Genomic DNA, 14,077 nt, shown 5'->3' on the forward strand with positions numbered 1-14,077 from the left:
GTCAACCAGTTATAAATCCAAGGGTTCACATACTTTATCCACCCTGCACTGTGAATGTTTACACAGTGTGTTCAATAAAGACATGAACACGTCTAATTGTTGTGTGTTATTAGTTTAAGCAAGTCTATTGTTGGGACTTAGATGAAAATCAGAACAAATGTTATGACCAATTTATGCAGAAATCCAGGAAATTCCAAAGGGTTCACATACTTTTTCTTGCCACTGTAGTTGTTGTATGGATCTGTTTGCTGTGGTTGGTATATGGCAGCTCAACTTGACAGTCCATTTCAATCATCTGGAGTCTGGGCTTTTTCTATTGGGGACTTTTCTTCCTCTTGTGCTGCTAAGAAGCTGCTTTGTGTGAAGCTGCATTGTTCCTGGGAATATATAGAGCTGACTCTCTAAGAGTTATGCAGCAGTGAAAACAGGACAGCTTGTTATAGAAGCTTGGATTGGTGTGTATCGCCTGTTCACCGGAGAGAAAAACACAACAACCTTGTCAGGTTAGGTCAGCCATTGATCTCGCCTGAGGTTCAATGTTGCCCTAAATCTAACACACTTGACTTGAGTGACATAGATTACATTCCACATTCCACAATTAACCTTTCTTCCTCTGAGCAGAGCTTCCAGAACAAAGCCAAACAGGACTGAAATGAGAGAAGCAAGTAAAAACAGGATACAGCTGTGTTCCAAATAGCAGTGAATAGGCATCCCGCGTCCAAACTGGGCCTGACGTGGAAGGAGCTCCCTGTTCCCCCTTGAGACAATTAGTCACCTTTAATGAAGCTCTTCTCACAGAGACACACATCTTCACTTGCCCCATCCCTGCAGTGACTAGGGCTGAGAATTGCCGGGAACCTCAGGATATTATCACGATAGGTGCTGATACGATATGTATTGAGATTCTCACAATTCTCACAATTATTTTTGTATTGCTATTCAATACTGCGATTTTATTGAGATTTGATGTTCCAAACATGCTCACGATACGGTATGTCTGCTAAAGAGAGACTAGAAAAAGCATGAGAAAATTAGTTTTAATCAGTCATGGAAATAAAAGTGTTGAAAACATTTTGGTTCGCTATTTAAAAAGAAGATTGAGGCCAAGCTATAGGATGAAAAATCCCAGAGTTTTGGCGCAGGTACAGCCGACTTGCTGACGCTACCTAGCAAATTTTTTGAAATATATTTTTCAAAAAATTTTCAAATCGATATTTGCGGATAAAGTATCGATATAATATTGTCCAAAATTATTTTGCGATATGTAACTGTATAGATTTTTTTCCTCAATCACAACAGCTACTAATGAGAGAGGAAAGGTCCTTGGTCTAAATTAGAGTAGATAAATCACATAAATCACGCACATCTCCTTTTTGACATCACCTGTAACCTTGGTTCTGAGATGCTGCCATGGACCTCCCCGTCTTTTTATGTCAAAGTAAATACCCCTGTCACTTCAAAATAAACACTACACACATCCTTCACCCCTCACCTAATGACTTATTTGATGGGAGACACTGAGGCCTGGCTGACTCTCCTTTCATGTGGTAGTAAATACCTGGAAAGGTGAAGTATACTGTACATACCACTGCTGCTGTGTGTACCATTGTCCCAGTCCCACGCTTCCACAATCAGAGTGTACGCCCGCTGGAAGAGAGACACAGACGGGATCATTAGGGGGTTGTAAGAATTCTTACTCCCCAGTCCCACACACTGACAGACACACACACACACTGACAAACACACACACACACTGACAGACACACACACTGACAAACACACACACACACACACAGAATGTGGAATGCATTACACAAGGAATACATGATGATAACACACACACACACCAGAAAAGTCTGGTGGGAGGAGCTATAGGAGGAATAGTACCAAAACTATCAAACCCATAGAAACAACGGGTTTGACTCCATTCCATTTATTCCATTCCAGCTATTACAATGAGCCTGTCCTCCTATAGCTCTTCCCACCAGCCTCCTCTGACTGACACACACACACACACACACACACACACACACACACACACACACACACACACACAGATACACCGTTTGTGGATGCTGCTGGTGAGAAAATAGCTCTTGGTTCCCACACTGCTGTCACTGATTAGCTGGATATAAGCCCGAGGGAAGTTAACAAGTGCAACTACTACTGTAGGGATAACAAATTGAAGTTGAACCACCGGCACTGAACACATTCTAATACAAAACAGGTGATTAAGCTGTTAGCTCAAGTCTCACTGCTGTACTTACTGTACAGTGATATCATTCCCCTGAAGTGGCACACACATACTGAAACAATTCAAAATCTAACAGCAGCAGGTTTCTGAAACTGAAATTCCTGGGGAGTTATTTGGGTACCAGTACACCAAAGCCAGAAAGGAGCTGGCTTTCTGTCAGGTGATTGTGGCCAGTACAGCCCATTCCACCAAAAGAAGGTCGGCGAGGTAGATTACACAGTACTGGTCAGATTAGAGAGAAGGGGTGAAAAAGGAGCTAAACATTTCTGTCATTTAGATTCTTGGATGCTCAAAGCTGTTGGAGGAAACTGCATATTTCACAAATATGACTTCTAATAATGCTAAACTGCTGAGTATATGGAAGGCAGAGAAGTTTCGTTCTTTGATCTCCCGTCCCCCAGTAGTGACTTATACCACAGTCCCCCTTTATCACTTCTATTTAAACAAACCCTGTATGTAACTGAAGTCTGCATTAATCTAGCTAGTATGGCCTCTCTCCAGATTGATCCGAAAACACATGCCACTAACTCTGGCCGTTTCCGAATGCAAATAATTAACTCTTTAAAGGTCCAAGGACATACAGTTGGCTTTATCTTCACCTTCCCCCAAAAGTAAACCTTCCATTGCATCATCAGCTGTCCCAGTAGTGGGCCCTCAGTCAGTCCCCCAGGAGACAGATAGGAGGAGGAGACAATCTGACCACAGACATCTCTTTTACACAGCCACAGATAACTCAAAGGTCCAGACCTGAGTCACATAAACTAGTTCATCACCACAGTGTGTGATGTAATACTCCATCTACTTTTATCACATCTACAATACATATTTTTACATCACACAATGAGCATTCTTCATGAAAAGCTCAGTGGAGGGCATGGCACAGTGAGAGGCTGCCTCCCTGCCCCTCTGCTGTCCTCCCGTGTCTCCCCACTACTACTGGCCTTTGAGTGATCAGACTACTGCCTCCCATTCTCCTTCCTGCCCTGTCAGTCAAATATGACTGGCTATGATTTATGAGGCTGGGGAGCCCAAGGCGTCATCTATGATATGGAGTGATAATAACAGTGTGATATCTTATTCAATCTTCCTTAAATCATAAATGTCTCAAAGACTGACTTCCAATCAGCCAGTAGTCTCTCCGGGCTCTGACTCACTGGTGGGCTTCTTGTGTGTATGTGTCATTGCATTGAGGAGAGACTGGAGGCTGGGAGAGGCTGGTGCAAAGTGTGTGGTTGTGGGGTGCATGTCTGACTGTAGTACAACCTGATGGACCAGGCCAGGGCAGCAGTCACAGTAGTCGTCACTTGACACCTTCCAGACCATTTTACATGAGTCAGAGGGATTTGCATTTTCATTAGCTGGAGAAAAATGAGCCCACTCCTCACTGTCTTCACCTGTTCAATGAATAAATGACTGTACCCCTTCCATCGCCTGTGTCTCAACCCACTACAGATACAGTAGTACTGCTTTAACTAGGGGTTTTCTACATTAAAATCAAGAAGATGACTCAACTCAGCATTATCTTTTAAAGGCCCAGTGCAGTCAAAAATGTGATTTACCTGTGTTTAATATACACCGAGTGTACAAAATATTAGGAACACCTTCCTAATATTCAATTGCACCCCCTTTTGCCCTCAGAACAGCTTCAATTCGTTGGGGCATGGACTACAAGGTGTTGAAAGCGTTCCACAGGGATGCTGGCCTATGTTGACTCCAATGCTTCCCACAATTGTGTGAAGTTGGTTGGATGTCCTTTGGTTGGTGGAGCATTCTTGATACACACGGGAAACTGTTGAGTGTGAAAAACCCAGCAGTGTTACAGTTCTTGACACACTCAAACCAGTGCACCTGGCACCTACTACCATACCCCGTTCAAAGGCACTTAAATATTTTGTCTTGCCCATCCACCTTCTGAATGTACATAATCCATGTTTCAATTGTCTCAAGGCTTAAAAATTATTCTTTAACCGGTCTCCTCCAATTCATCTACACTGATTGAAGTCGATTTAACAGATGACATCAATAAGGGATCATAGCTTTCAACTGGATTCACCTGGTCAGTCTGTCATGGAATTATTTTTATTTTATTTAACTAGGCAAGTCAGTTAAGAACAAATTCTTATTTACAATGATGGCCTACACCGGCCAAACACGGACGACGCTGGGCCAATTGAGCGCCGACCTATGGGACTCTCAATCACGCCAGTTGTGATACAGGAAAGAGCAGTTGTTCCTAATGGTTTGTAAACTCAGTGTATATTTTCACACTATGAGGTTGGAATAAAACTGTGAAGATGGGAAAATTATGATAATGATCTTTTAGTTTAAGAGCTGTTTTAAAAGACAGCCTGAAATTTCTGCCTGTTAAGGTGGGATGGAGCTTAGGCATAAATTAGTTAATAGACCAATAAGAAAGGGTTCCAAACCTTTTTGAAAACAACAGGAAATGTTCAGTTTTCCCCTCCACACTCAGACCACTTCCAAATAGTCCTAGCAAAATATTGCTTGAGAAACTGCCCTTTGTTTATTTTTGACCCTTTTAATTGAAAACAATCACAGTAAGGTACTTAATTGTTTCTCATAAATGAATTGATATTGAGATAAAAACCGCTGCATTGGACCTTTAACACTAATAGCAATAGGGTCTCACAGAAAGTATGCCTGGCATCATTCTAACACCCAATTAACAACTTTAGTAAAATATTGAGATGAGAGGGGGAAAAACAGCAACACCTGTCATCTCACACCTGTTAAGACATTGAAATGAATAAAACATGTGGGTCCCAGTAGGGTACAGTGAGGCTGGCTAATTTAGCATGTTATTAACAAAAAAGCCCCACTCTAAATAAGGCATCTCCTACACAGGATCCTCATTCTACAAATTACATCAAAACAAATAAAATAAAAATATGCTAAATGACCCAGCATATTTTTATTAGCCAAGCTGTTGAAACTATTTCTCATTTTTATTAGCCAAGCTGTTGAAACTTTCCTTCAGTCACATAATTGAGCTTTCCACATGGTGCAGTAGGTCTTGCATCATCTTTTCCAATTTAGTAACAAGAAAAACTAAACTTTTTTTTTTATCCTCAGTGGTTAACACTTTTCATGATTAACATCTCAGATTATTCTGACACCAAGATTACAAGCAATGACAACTTTTGGAGAATGACAGCATGCTCAAATTCTACATATATGCACCAAGTAGTGAGTCCCCTTGATGATATCCTGATAAAGACAGCCTGACACACCCTCTACCATCCCTGTCTATAGAGCAGCATTGTCTTTAGTTTTCCCAGGACATCAATGCAGTCATAAATCAGCCTCCTCTGCCAACAGCCCATCACTTCAGACAGGAAACCCAACACCATCTTCTTTCTCCATCCCTCCAGTTGTTTTTATAACACCATAAATGCAGATAAAAAAACATAGGTATAAACTCATTGTTTGGCCTGAAAGGCTCAGTGACAAAAGGGAAGCCTCCTGTTCTCCAAGGGCTTGGAAAACTGATAACCCAGGTTGGGAAAACCCCAATCACTCAGCACAGCAGAGCAAACTCAGCTGGGTTTAAGACCCCAATCACATTGGAATCACTATCAAACCATGTATTCTTGCACATGTATTAATGTGCACCCACTGGACTGGCAAACTGTGAGGCTCTCAAGCAATTAAAAAATATATATATTTAACCTTTATTTAACCAGGTAGGCCAGTTGAGAACAAGTTCTCATTTACAACTGTGACCTGCCCAAGATAAGGCAAAGCAGTGTGACAAAAACAACAACACAGAGTTACACATAATAAGCAAGCGTACAGTCAATAACACAATATAAAATCTGTAGAAAATAAGCACACACACACACACACAAACGGCCTGATAACTGCTGGATGATAAATTGGAGTTAAATCCTGGCTTTACAGAGGTTCCCTGCAACAACAAGAATTGAGTAACTAGGCTACCAACAATTGAGAAACCCTAATGTGGATGAACCCTCACCCCCTTCACCCCAGAGGAGAGAGCAGAGTTACAACAGCATTCCTGAGTTCCTGTGACACACAGACAAGCTCACTGAACCACTCAACTGGGTCATTCCACCAATTCGATGCCTTTTGAAAAGTGGAACTTGGTCAAATTTTTACATTCTGTCATAAAGAGCACATGTTCAACTTCATTAAATAAAAACATATTTTCCCATTTCATTTTTTTTTTTTTTTACATACAAAGTAATAAGTGCCTATCAAGTGCCAAATAAAGTAACATGGTTGACAATTTCATCTTAAATCAGCCATAAATCCCCTTGTGACAGGAGGAATGGAAGCTTGTTGTGTGCAACAGGGAGTGACATTGTTCAAACATTTCTATCCTGCCTGTCTAGGGTAAGAGGGTTGACGTGTTATGCCAGACCCACTCAGTTTTCCACCACAAAACACCAGAAAATGGCCAAAGAGAGTAGAATCAGCTCACTTGCTTTAACACTATGATGTGACTATTAGATGTTCAATGTTTCTTTTGTAAAAAAAAAAAATACTTAAAAAGGAATATTTTCACCATATTAAAATGAGAATTCAGTTCAGGTAACAGGGTTGACCTTAAAATGAATAAATAAATAATAAATAATAATCTTCAGAAATAACTTTATCAAAGCAACAAAATAACCAGGGCTTTACACTGATGGTGAAACTTGGAGAAATGTTGGGGTTAAGGGGGTTAAAATCTTCCTAGAGGTGACCCAGGGTTGATGGAGGGATAAGTCAACATGCTGAATTTCAGCACTTTAGCAAGTCTTTATTCCCATGAAAAATATGATTTATTGAATTCTCCATATGGTCTAAATTAAAGGGCACTTCATTTAATATGACAGGCTTTTAAAATGCTATATTGGTGCACAATTTGTACTCAAAATATCAAAGGGATGCAAAAGGTACTCATTTCTTGGAAAGACCCCACTACAGTCAATTATGACCTAACCATTTCACGATCAAAAATACAACCTGATGACAAATTATCAGAATATTTCACCACCAAAGTATAAGACAGACATGCATACAAAATGCCAATACAATGCTCTTACAGTGGGCATCTGCTGAGGTATTGGGATAGAGAGATGTGGTGTGTAAAGGGAGGTCTCAGTTAATGATATACATAAAGTCTAGGATTTAATTAGCCCTGAACACAAAGCAGCAGAGGGCGAGCGAGGGAGGGAGGGAGGCTTTGCTGTAGTCCTCCTGGCCTGGTGGGCTGGCTGGCTCCAGCAGAGCTCCAACAGCCATGTGAACAGGTACTGAGGGCAAGTGGAAATGACACTTACTGGCTGTGAAATAACATGCTTTAATCACAGCTGCACTGAGCTCAGCAGCACCTGGCTGCAATACATGCATACCATTAGCATTTATCACACACATGCACACGCAAATGGGTGCAAAAGTGCATACACACAAACACACGGAAGGGGAAGCAAGCACACACACCCAAGCACACATACAAGCACGCGCACACACACACACACACACACGAAAACAGGCACGCATGCACACACATCCACAGAATAAAACACACAAACAAATAAGAAATTCATCAATCTGCTATCCCTTATCCCAACCTCATAACAGTGTCTCCAAAACATTAAACATGCAGCCAGTAATCAGACATTTTACACGGCTGGGCTACAGGCAAAATCAGGTCATCTAAAGTGGAACCAGAGGAAGTCACTCGAGTCGGGTCATGGCGGCAGCAGAAAGATGAGCAGACCTTTCCTGACCACAATTAAAGGAGCACAGGGCTTTAAACAACACTATCCCTCACCTTTCCTTACCTCACACACACTCACGTAATGTAGCCCAGCCTCTCCCAACTAGAGAAGCGCTACCAATGCTTTTAGGCTTATTAAAGTGACCTAGAGACAGAGAGGAGGGGTAGGAGGCAGGGACAGAGGATTAGATGCTGTGAAGCACGTCAACCCAACAACAACACCCCAATACTGTATGGCCTCTGACTGACATCAGACCTCTGACGAGATTCGCTTCAGCCACCATGGTCATTCAAACTAAACCCTATCACAAGAAGTGACTTTGTTGACAGGGCTGGTATCATATAACCGTTTAACCGACGGTTGCGGAAACAACCACAAAAATGGAGAGTAACTGCCCCTCATTCCTATGATTTACTCCCATGGGGGGATGGAAGGACAGACTGCCTCTAAATATACCACAAATAAGAGAATAAGGAGGAACAGGGAGCAAATTAAATTGATGTTTTTCTTGTGGAGTCAAACACAGAGTCTTAAGTGACTGAGCCGGATCCTAAAAATATCTCTCCCTCATGAGTCGTGACTGAATTCTCACAGAGGAAAGAGAAGAGGCAGCCTTTCTCTCTTTACCGGCATCCCTCCCCCCTCCATTTCATGAGAAAGATTTCACTAAAAACACAGACAGGGTGAGAGGTTAACCATGAGGAAATGATCGAGTGGCAGAAAAAAGGCATTTTTCTCTTTAATTCATGTCAGGAGCTAGTGGCCCAGAAATTCTGATCATACTGTCATAGGCTACAAGGCATGCCTTGATAATATGAACTCTATTAGGGTTATCAGTCAACAACATACCAGTATGCTGTATATGTTGTTTACTACAGAGGTCTGTAATTTGCTTTGAAAGCAAACTGGGTAGCTTTTCTTTTTCATGTAAAAATACATGTGGAAAGAGGGGGTATACTAAGACTATTAGGGGTCTCCTAGCAACTGACAGCAAGCCTCAAATCAAATTTAAACTGCAGCTGTCATGTAGTGTTCGGAGTGTGAGGTTGCTGGCCAGCTTCGCACACCCTGATGGTTTCAGGTCCAACACTAAAAGTACACAACACTAGACATGCTGCTACAATAAACCAACAGTTACAGTTATTAATGGGAGAAAACATTGTTTACCATCTTCTGGACTTTTAAAAACAATTTCGAGATCAATGTCTGGACATTGAAAAGCACATCCACTAATATGCCCTTGACTGCCCATCACAACAATGGAAAACTTGAAAGGGTTATCCCGGCACTACAATCCTCTCTTTTGTCCTGTCTACATTGAGGATAATACTGACCCGACTCAGTGAACCTGAGAGGCCAGAGGTAAAGGCATCCCCTAGCACAGATCTATAGGGATCTTCTAGGATCTCACTTGTTTGAGTATAGTGGTGACACCGATATCCACTCCCTATGTCACACACAACTTAGTGGTAACCGTATCTGCCCAGGGCCCAAGTTACTACTTCCATCTTTCCCTCCCCTGACAGCTGACCACAAGGACTGATGAATGGATAGGTCACACAGCCAACCAAGCAGCGAGATGTTGTTCATGGGGAGAGGTATTTGTTCAATATCACTCTTGATGACTTGAGAGCTTCCATGTCTATGTGCTGGACTGTAGGCCTATCTTTGTTTGGTAGAAGCAGCCAAATATAGGAATTGCAGATTAGTACTATGTTACTATGATGATGTACAAATGAATGATTGCAACCACCATGTGCACAATTGTACTTTGTCAGCAATTTCGATTTTCAGACCTTAGGAGAAAGGCACAGTAGCCAGTGATTTATGGAATCAAAGCAAAAGCAAATGTAATAGATGTAATTTGAAAAGATACGAGTAAAAGTGTATGTGTTCTTGACATTTGTGCTGTGTAAAATAGGCACACAAAAAAAATAGTTTTTGTGGAATTCACTAAGCCAGAAACCATGTATTCCATGAGAAAACGTTTTATATGTTATTATTTACAGACAAGTCTCATAAACTGAGGTGTTCTCCAAAGTTGCCAAGTGGCCACTGGCAATGAAGATGGCACACTCACAACCTCATCCGGTTTGGACTTGACTAGTGACTATATTTGACTATTAATGAGTAAATGAATAAAAGCAGGACATATGCAGTGGATCAACAGATGTAATAATGACTTGTCGTCAACTTACCGGCCAAGCGAACTGGAATGGGATGACAATCTTTCCACCGTCGTTGATTCGGTTTTGGTTGTTTTTGGTGCTCTTAAATTGAAAAGTATTCCCACCGATAACGTTAGTAGATCCAGTTCCATAGATGCACAAGCCTGTGGTCGTGACCTCCGTTTGGTATTCCTTTAGACACACTCTGAAGTACGTATCACACTCATCCCTGCTACAGTGGAGATCCTGCGCGTTCCTTTCTCCGTCGCAGCAGTCCCCGTCCGACAACTGACCGTTAGCGTTCTGTACAGCAATCAACTGCAGCTCAAAAGAGCCCGAAGACTGGGACACCTATGAATAGCATTTTAATATAAAATAAATACATGAAGCGCGTACCATTTTTAAGTAGGCTACAGAAGGTTGTGCATGTTGTACACCTGAACTTTTATTTTTTCAAAATGTTTAGATGTTTCAGTCTGAATGCTTTTCTACACATCATTTTATGTGATGCTAGTGGTGTTAGACCTACTTGCACATTATATTTATAGTAATGGCAGAGGTTTTGGGCAATTGTTTGTTTTTCATTTATAATTATTTGATATGATTAATGCTGCTTTATACAACAAATGTATGTTTTTTTAAACATCCGATTTTTACCCACGGAAATAGATACCTTGATTAGCCTATAACACAGGCATGTAATAACACACTGTCTATACATTGCGCTGATTGCCTTGATCCAAGAAGAATGCAAAACGAATTCATCCATAGGGAAGCTCCAAAGTAGAATTCCAAGATCACATGATTTAACTACGTAATTTCATTAGGAATGGAATTCTAAAAATTAAATTCACAAACTGAATGAGACCTCGTGTGCACGATAAACTCGCGCAACTGCGGATCAATTCGTTTGATCTGTCAATATAAAATAAAAAAGTTCTTACCTCAGTCCACACCAACAGAAGACACACTATTGACAGACACTTCGAAATCCCCATACAATTCCACATGTCTCCGTTTGATTAGTGTATGATACCATTAGGAAAATGTCTTTATTTCTAAGAATCTGCCGTTGACCGGTGATTGTATCCTCTTCTCCTGGCATGCACAATGAGAAAGCGTGATCTATTCCCCTACTATATATCCGAATGAAGCAGAAACATAAGATGCGTACTACTAAGGACAGCCGAGGCAGCGCACTGCTGGTCCAGACCAGAAACACGGTCGAATCACTCGACAGCAAGGCCAGCGGTCGGTTTCACTCATGGTTTCACTGTTGAAGCCAAGCCCGGGTATGGCTCTTTGATTGACAGCTAAACAAACCATTTGCACACTCTTGGCTTAAACAGTTGAGGAACCGCCACGAGCCAACCATAGAGGCGGGGGGCGGAGTGCCATGCAAATTACGCCTGAGTTTGGTACGATTTTGATAAGAAACAAATATATGTTTAGACAAACTATGTTATGTTTTTCCTTTTCAAGATCAGTCCACAGTTTTTATACCTGACTATTTCTTACAAACAATGCTTGCTTATGTTACTACAGAATAAAGGTTGAAGTTACCATGATTGTTGCAAAAATAGCCTGGAATGATATGTGGCTTGAATCAATTGTCAGTATTTACAATTACAAGACATTGATGTCCAAAGTATGTGAAGAGTGGTCCAAGATACAGATACAGGACACCTGAGAAGGCATCTTCTCTTACATGTAAGTAGAGAAACATATCTATCAGCCCCCTCTACTGTTTATGTTGCAGGACCACTGGGCTTAGCTCTATACCCACAATGAATTCATATTCTTTATTATGTCTTATTAGGAGGACACACTAAGTAGCCTGAATATAAGTCAAGAGTAAGACCATACACACACTTGGGGCTCAGAAGACACTTATAGTATTGTTGTACAAATAATGACACATCCTGTACACACTTGAAAATAGAGACTGGAAATAACCCACCAAAAATATTACTCATTCAAATTTCCATTAGGTACCCATGAACTCTATTATGTGCCTTAGGTACATTTCTCAGTTATCTCTTAATGAAATTGTTCAAGCTTGCCAAATAATAGCCAGGGAGAGCATTTTTGACCCCCGTTCACACATACTCTGCATGCATTCTTGATGTGCAATGACTTAAATGAAAGGCAACAAATGTTATTTTGCTTTCTCCCCTTTCAAATCAAATCACATTTTATTTGTCACATGCACCAAATGCACATGCACCAAATACAACCTTACTGTGAAATGCTTACTTCCAAGCCCTTAACCAACAATGCATTTTTAAGAAACTAAGAGTTAAGAAAATATTTACTAAATAAACGAAAGTTAAAAAATAACACAATAAAATAACAATAACGAGGCTATATGCAGGGAGTACCGGTACTGAGACAATGTGTGGGGGAAAAGGTGAGTCGAGGTAATTAAAGTGATATGCACATGTACAGTAGGTAGGGGTAGTGACTATGCATAGATAAACAGCGAGTAGCAGCAATGTAAAAAAGAAAGGGGGGGACATAGGAAATAGTCCGGGTAGCCATTTGATTCATTGTTCAGCAGTCTTTTGGCTTGGGGGGAGAAGCTGTTAAGTAGCCTTTTGGACCTATACTTGGCGCTCCGGTACCGCTTGCCATGCGGTAGCAGAGAGAACAGTCTATGACTTGAGTGGCTGGAGCCTTTTGCAAAATTTCTTAACCTGTTTTTGCTTTGTCATTATTGTATGTAGATTAATTAGGGGGGGGGGGAACAATTTGATCCATTTTAGAATAAGGCTGTAAACGTAACACAATGTGGAAAAAGTCATTTTATGTATGTATGTATGTATGTATGTATGTATGTATGTATGTACAGTGGGGCAAACAAAATGACAGACAAAATGAGAAAAAAAAATCCAGAAAATCACATTGTAGGATTTTTTATGAATTTATTTGCAAATTATGGTGGAAAATAAGTATTTGATCACCTACAAACAAGCAAGATTTCTCGCTCTCACAGACCTGTAACTTCTTCTTTAAGAGGCTCCTCTGTCCTCCACTCGTTACCTGTATTAATGGCACCTGTTTGAACTTGTTATCAGTATAAAAGACACCTGTCTACAACCTCAAACAGTCACACTCCAAACTCCACTATGGCCAAGACCAAAGAGCTGTCAAAGGACACCAGAAACAAAATTGTAGACCTGCACAAGGCTGGGAAGACTGAATCTGCAATAGGTAAGCAGATTGGTTTAAAGAAATCAACTGTGGGAGCAATTATTAGGAAATGGAAGACATACAAGACCACTGATAATCTCCCTCGATCTGGGGCTCCACGCAAGATCTCACCCTGTGGGGTCAAAATGATCACAAGAACGGTGAGCAAAAATCCCAGAACCACACGGGGGGACCTAGTGAATGACCTGCAGAGAGCTGGGACCAAAGTAACAAAGCCTACCATCAGAAACACACTACGCTGCCAGGGACTCAAATTCTGCAGTGCCAGACGTGTCCCCCTGCTTAAGCCAGTACATGTCAAGGCCCGTCTGAAGTTTGCTAGAGAGCATTTGGATGATCCAGAAGAAGATTGGGAGAATGTCATATGGTCAGATGAAACCAAAACATAACTTTTTGGTAAAAACTCAACTCGTCGTGTTTGGAGGATAAAGAATGCTGAGTTGCATCCAAAGAACACCATACCTACTTTGAAGCATGGGGGTGGAAACATCATGCTTTGGGGCTGTTTTTCTGCAAAGGGACCAGGACGACTGATCCGTGTAAAGGAAAGAATGAATGGGGTCATGTATCGTGAGATTTTGAGTGAAAACCTCCTTCCATCAGCAAGGGCATTGAAGATGAAACGTGGTTGGGTCTTTCAGCATGACAATGATCCCAAACACACCGCCAGGGCAATGAAGGAGTGGCTTCGT

General features: G+C 41.2%; 1 protein-coding gene across 4 annotated transcripts in view; it reads right to left on the minus strand.

Annotated features, from left to right (window-relative positions):
* The window catches only part of LOC110505636 (protein jagged-2), a 31,664-nt gene extending 20,145 nt beyond the window's left edge, over positions 1–11,519 (minus strand). The window contains exons 1-3 of one of the 4 annotated variants that reach the window (XM_036962825.2): positions 11,117–11,519; positions 10,203–10,523; positions 1,587–1,647 (exon numbers count right to left, since the gene is read on the minus strand). In XM_036962825.2, coding sequence (XP_036818720.2) covers positions 1,587–1,647; positions 10,203–10,523; positions 11,117–11,182 — 448 coding nt within the window. In that variant the 5' untranslated portion in view covers positions 11,183–11,519. Of the gene's footprint in view, positions 1–210; positions 1,648–10,202; positions 10,524–11,116 lie in introns of all 4 variants that reach the window. The other 3 variants (XM_036962826.2, XM_090220859.1, XM_036962827.2) reach the window with 3 other exon arrangements.
* Positions 11,520–14,077: the final 2,558 nt, after the last annotated feature.

This window comes from Oncorhynchus mykiss, chromosome 25, assembly GCF_057628025.1.
Source record: "Oncorhynchus mykiss isolate SJ-2025 chromosome 25, ASM5762802v1, whole genome shotgun sequence".
Classification (NCBI taxonomy): Eukaryota; Metazoa; Chordata; class Actinopteri; order Salmoniformes; family Salmonidae; genus Oncorhynchus; species Oncorhynchus mykiss.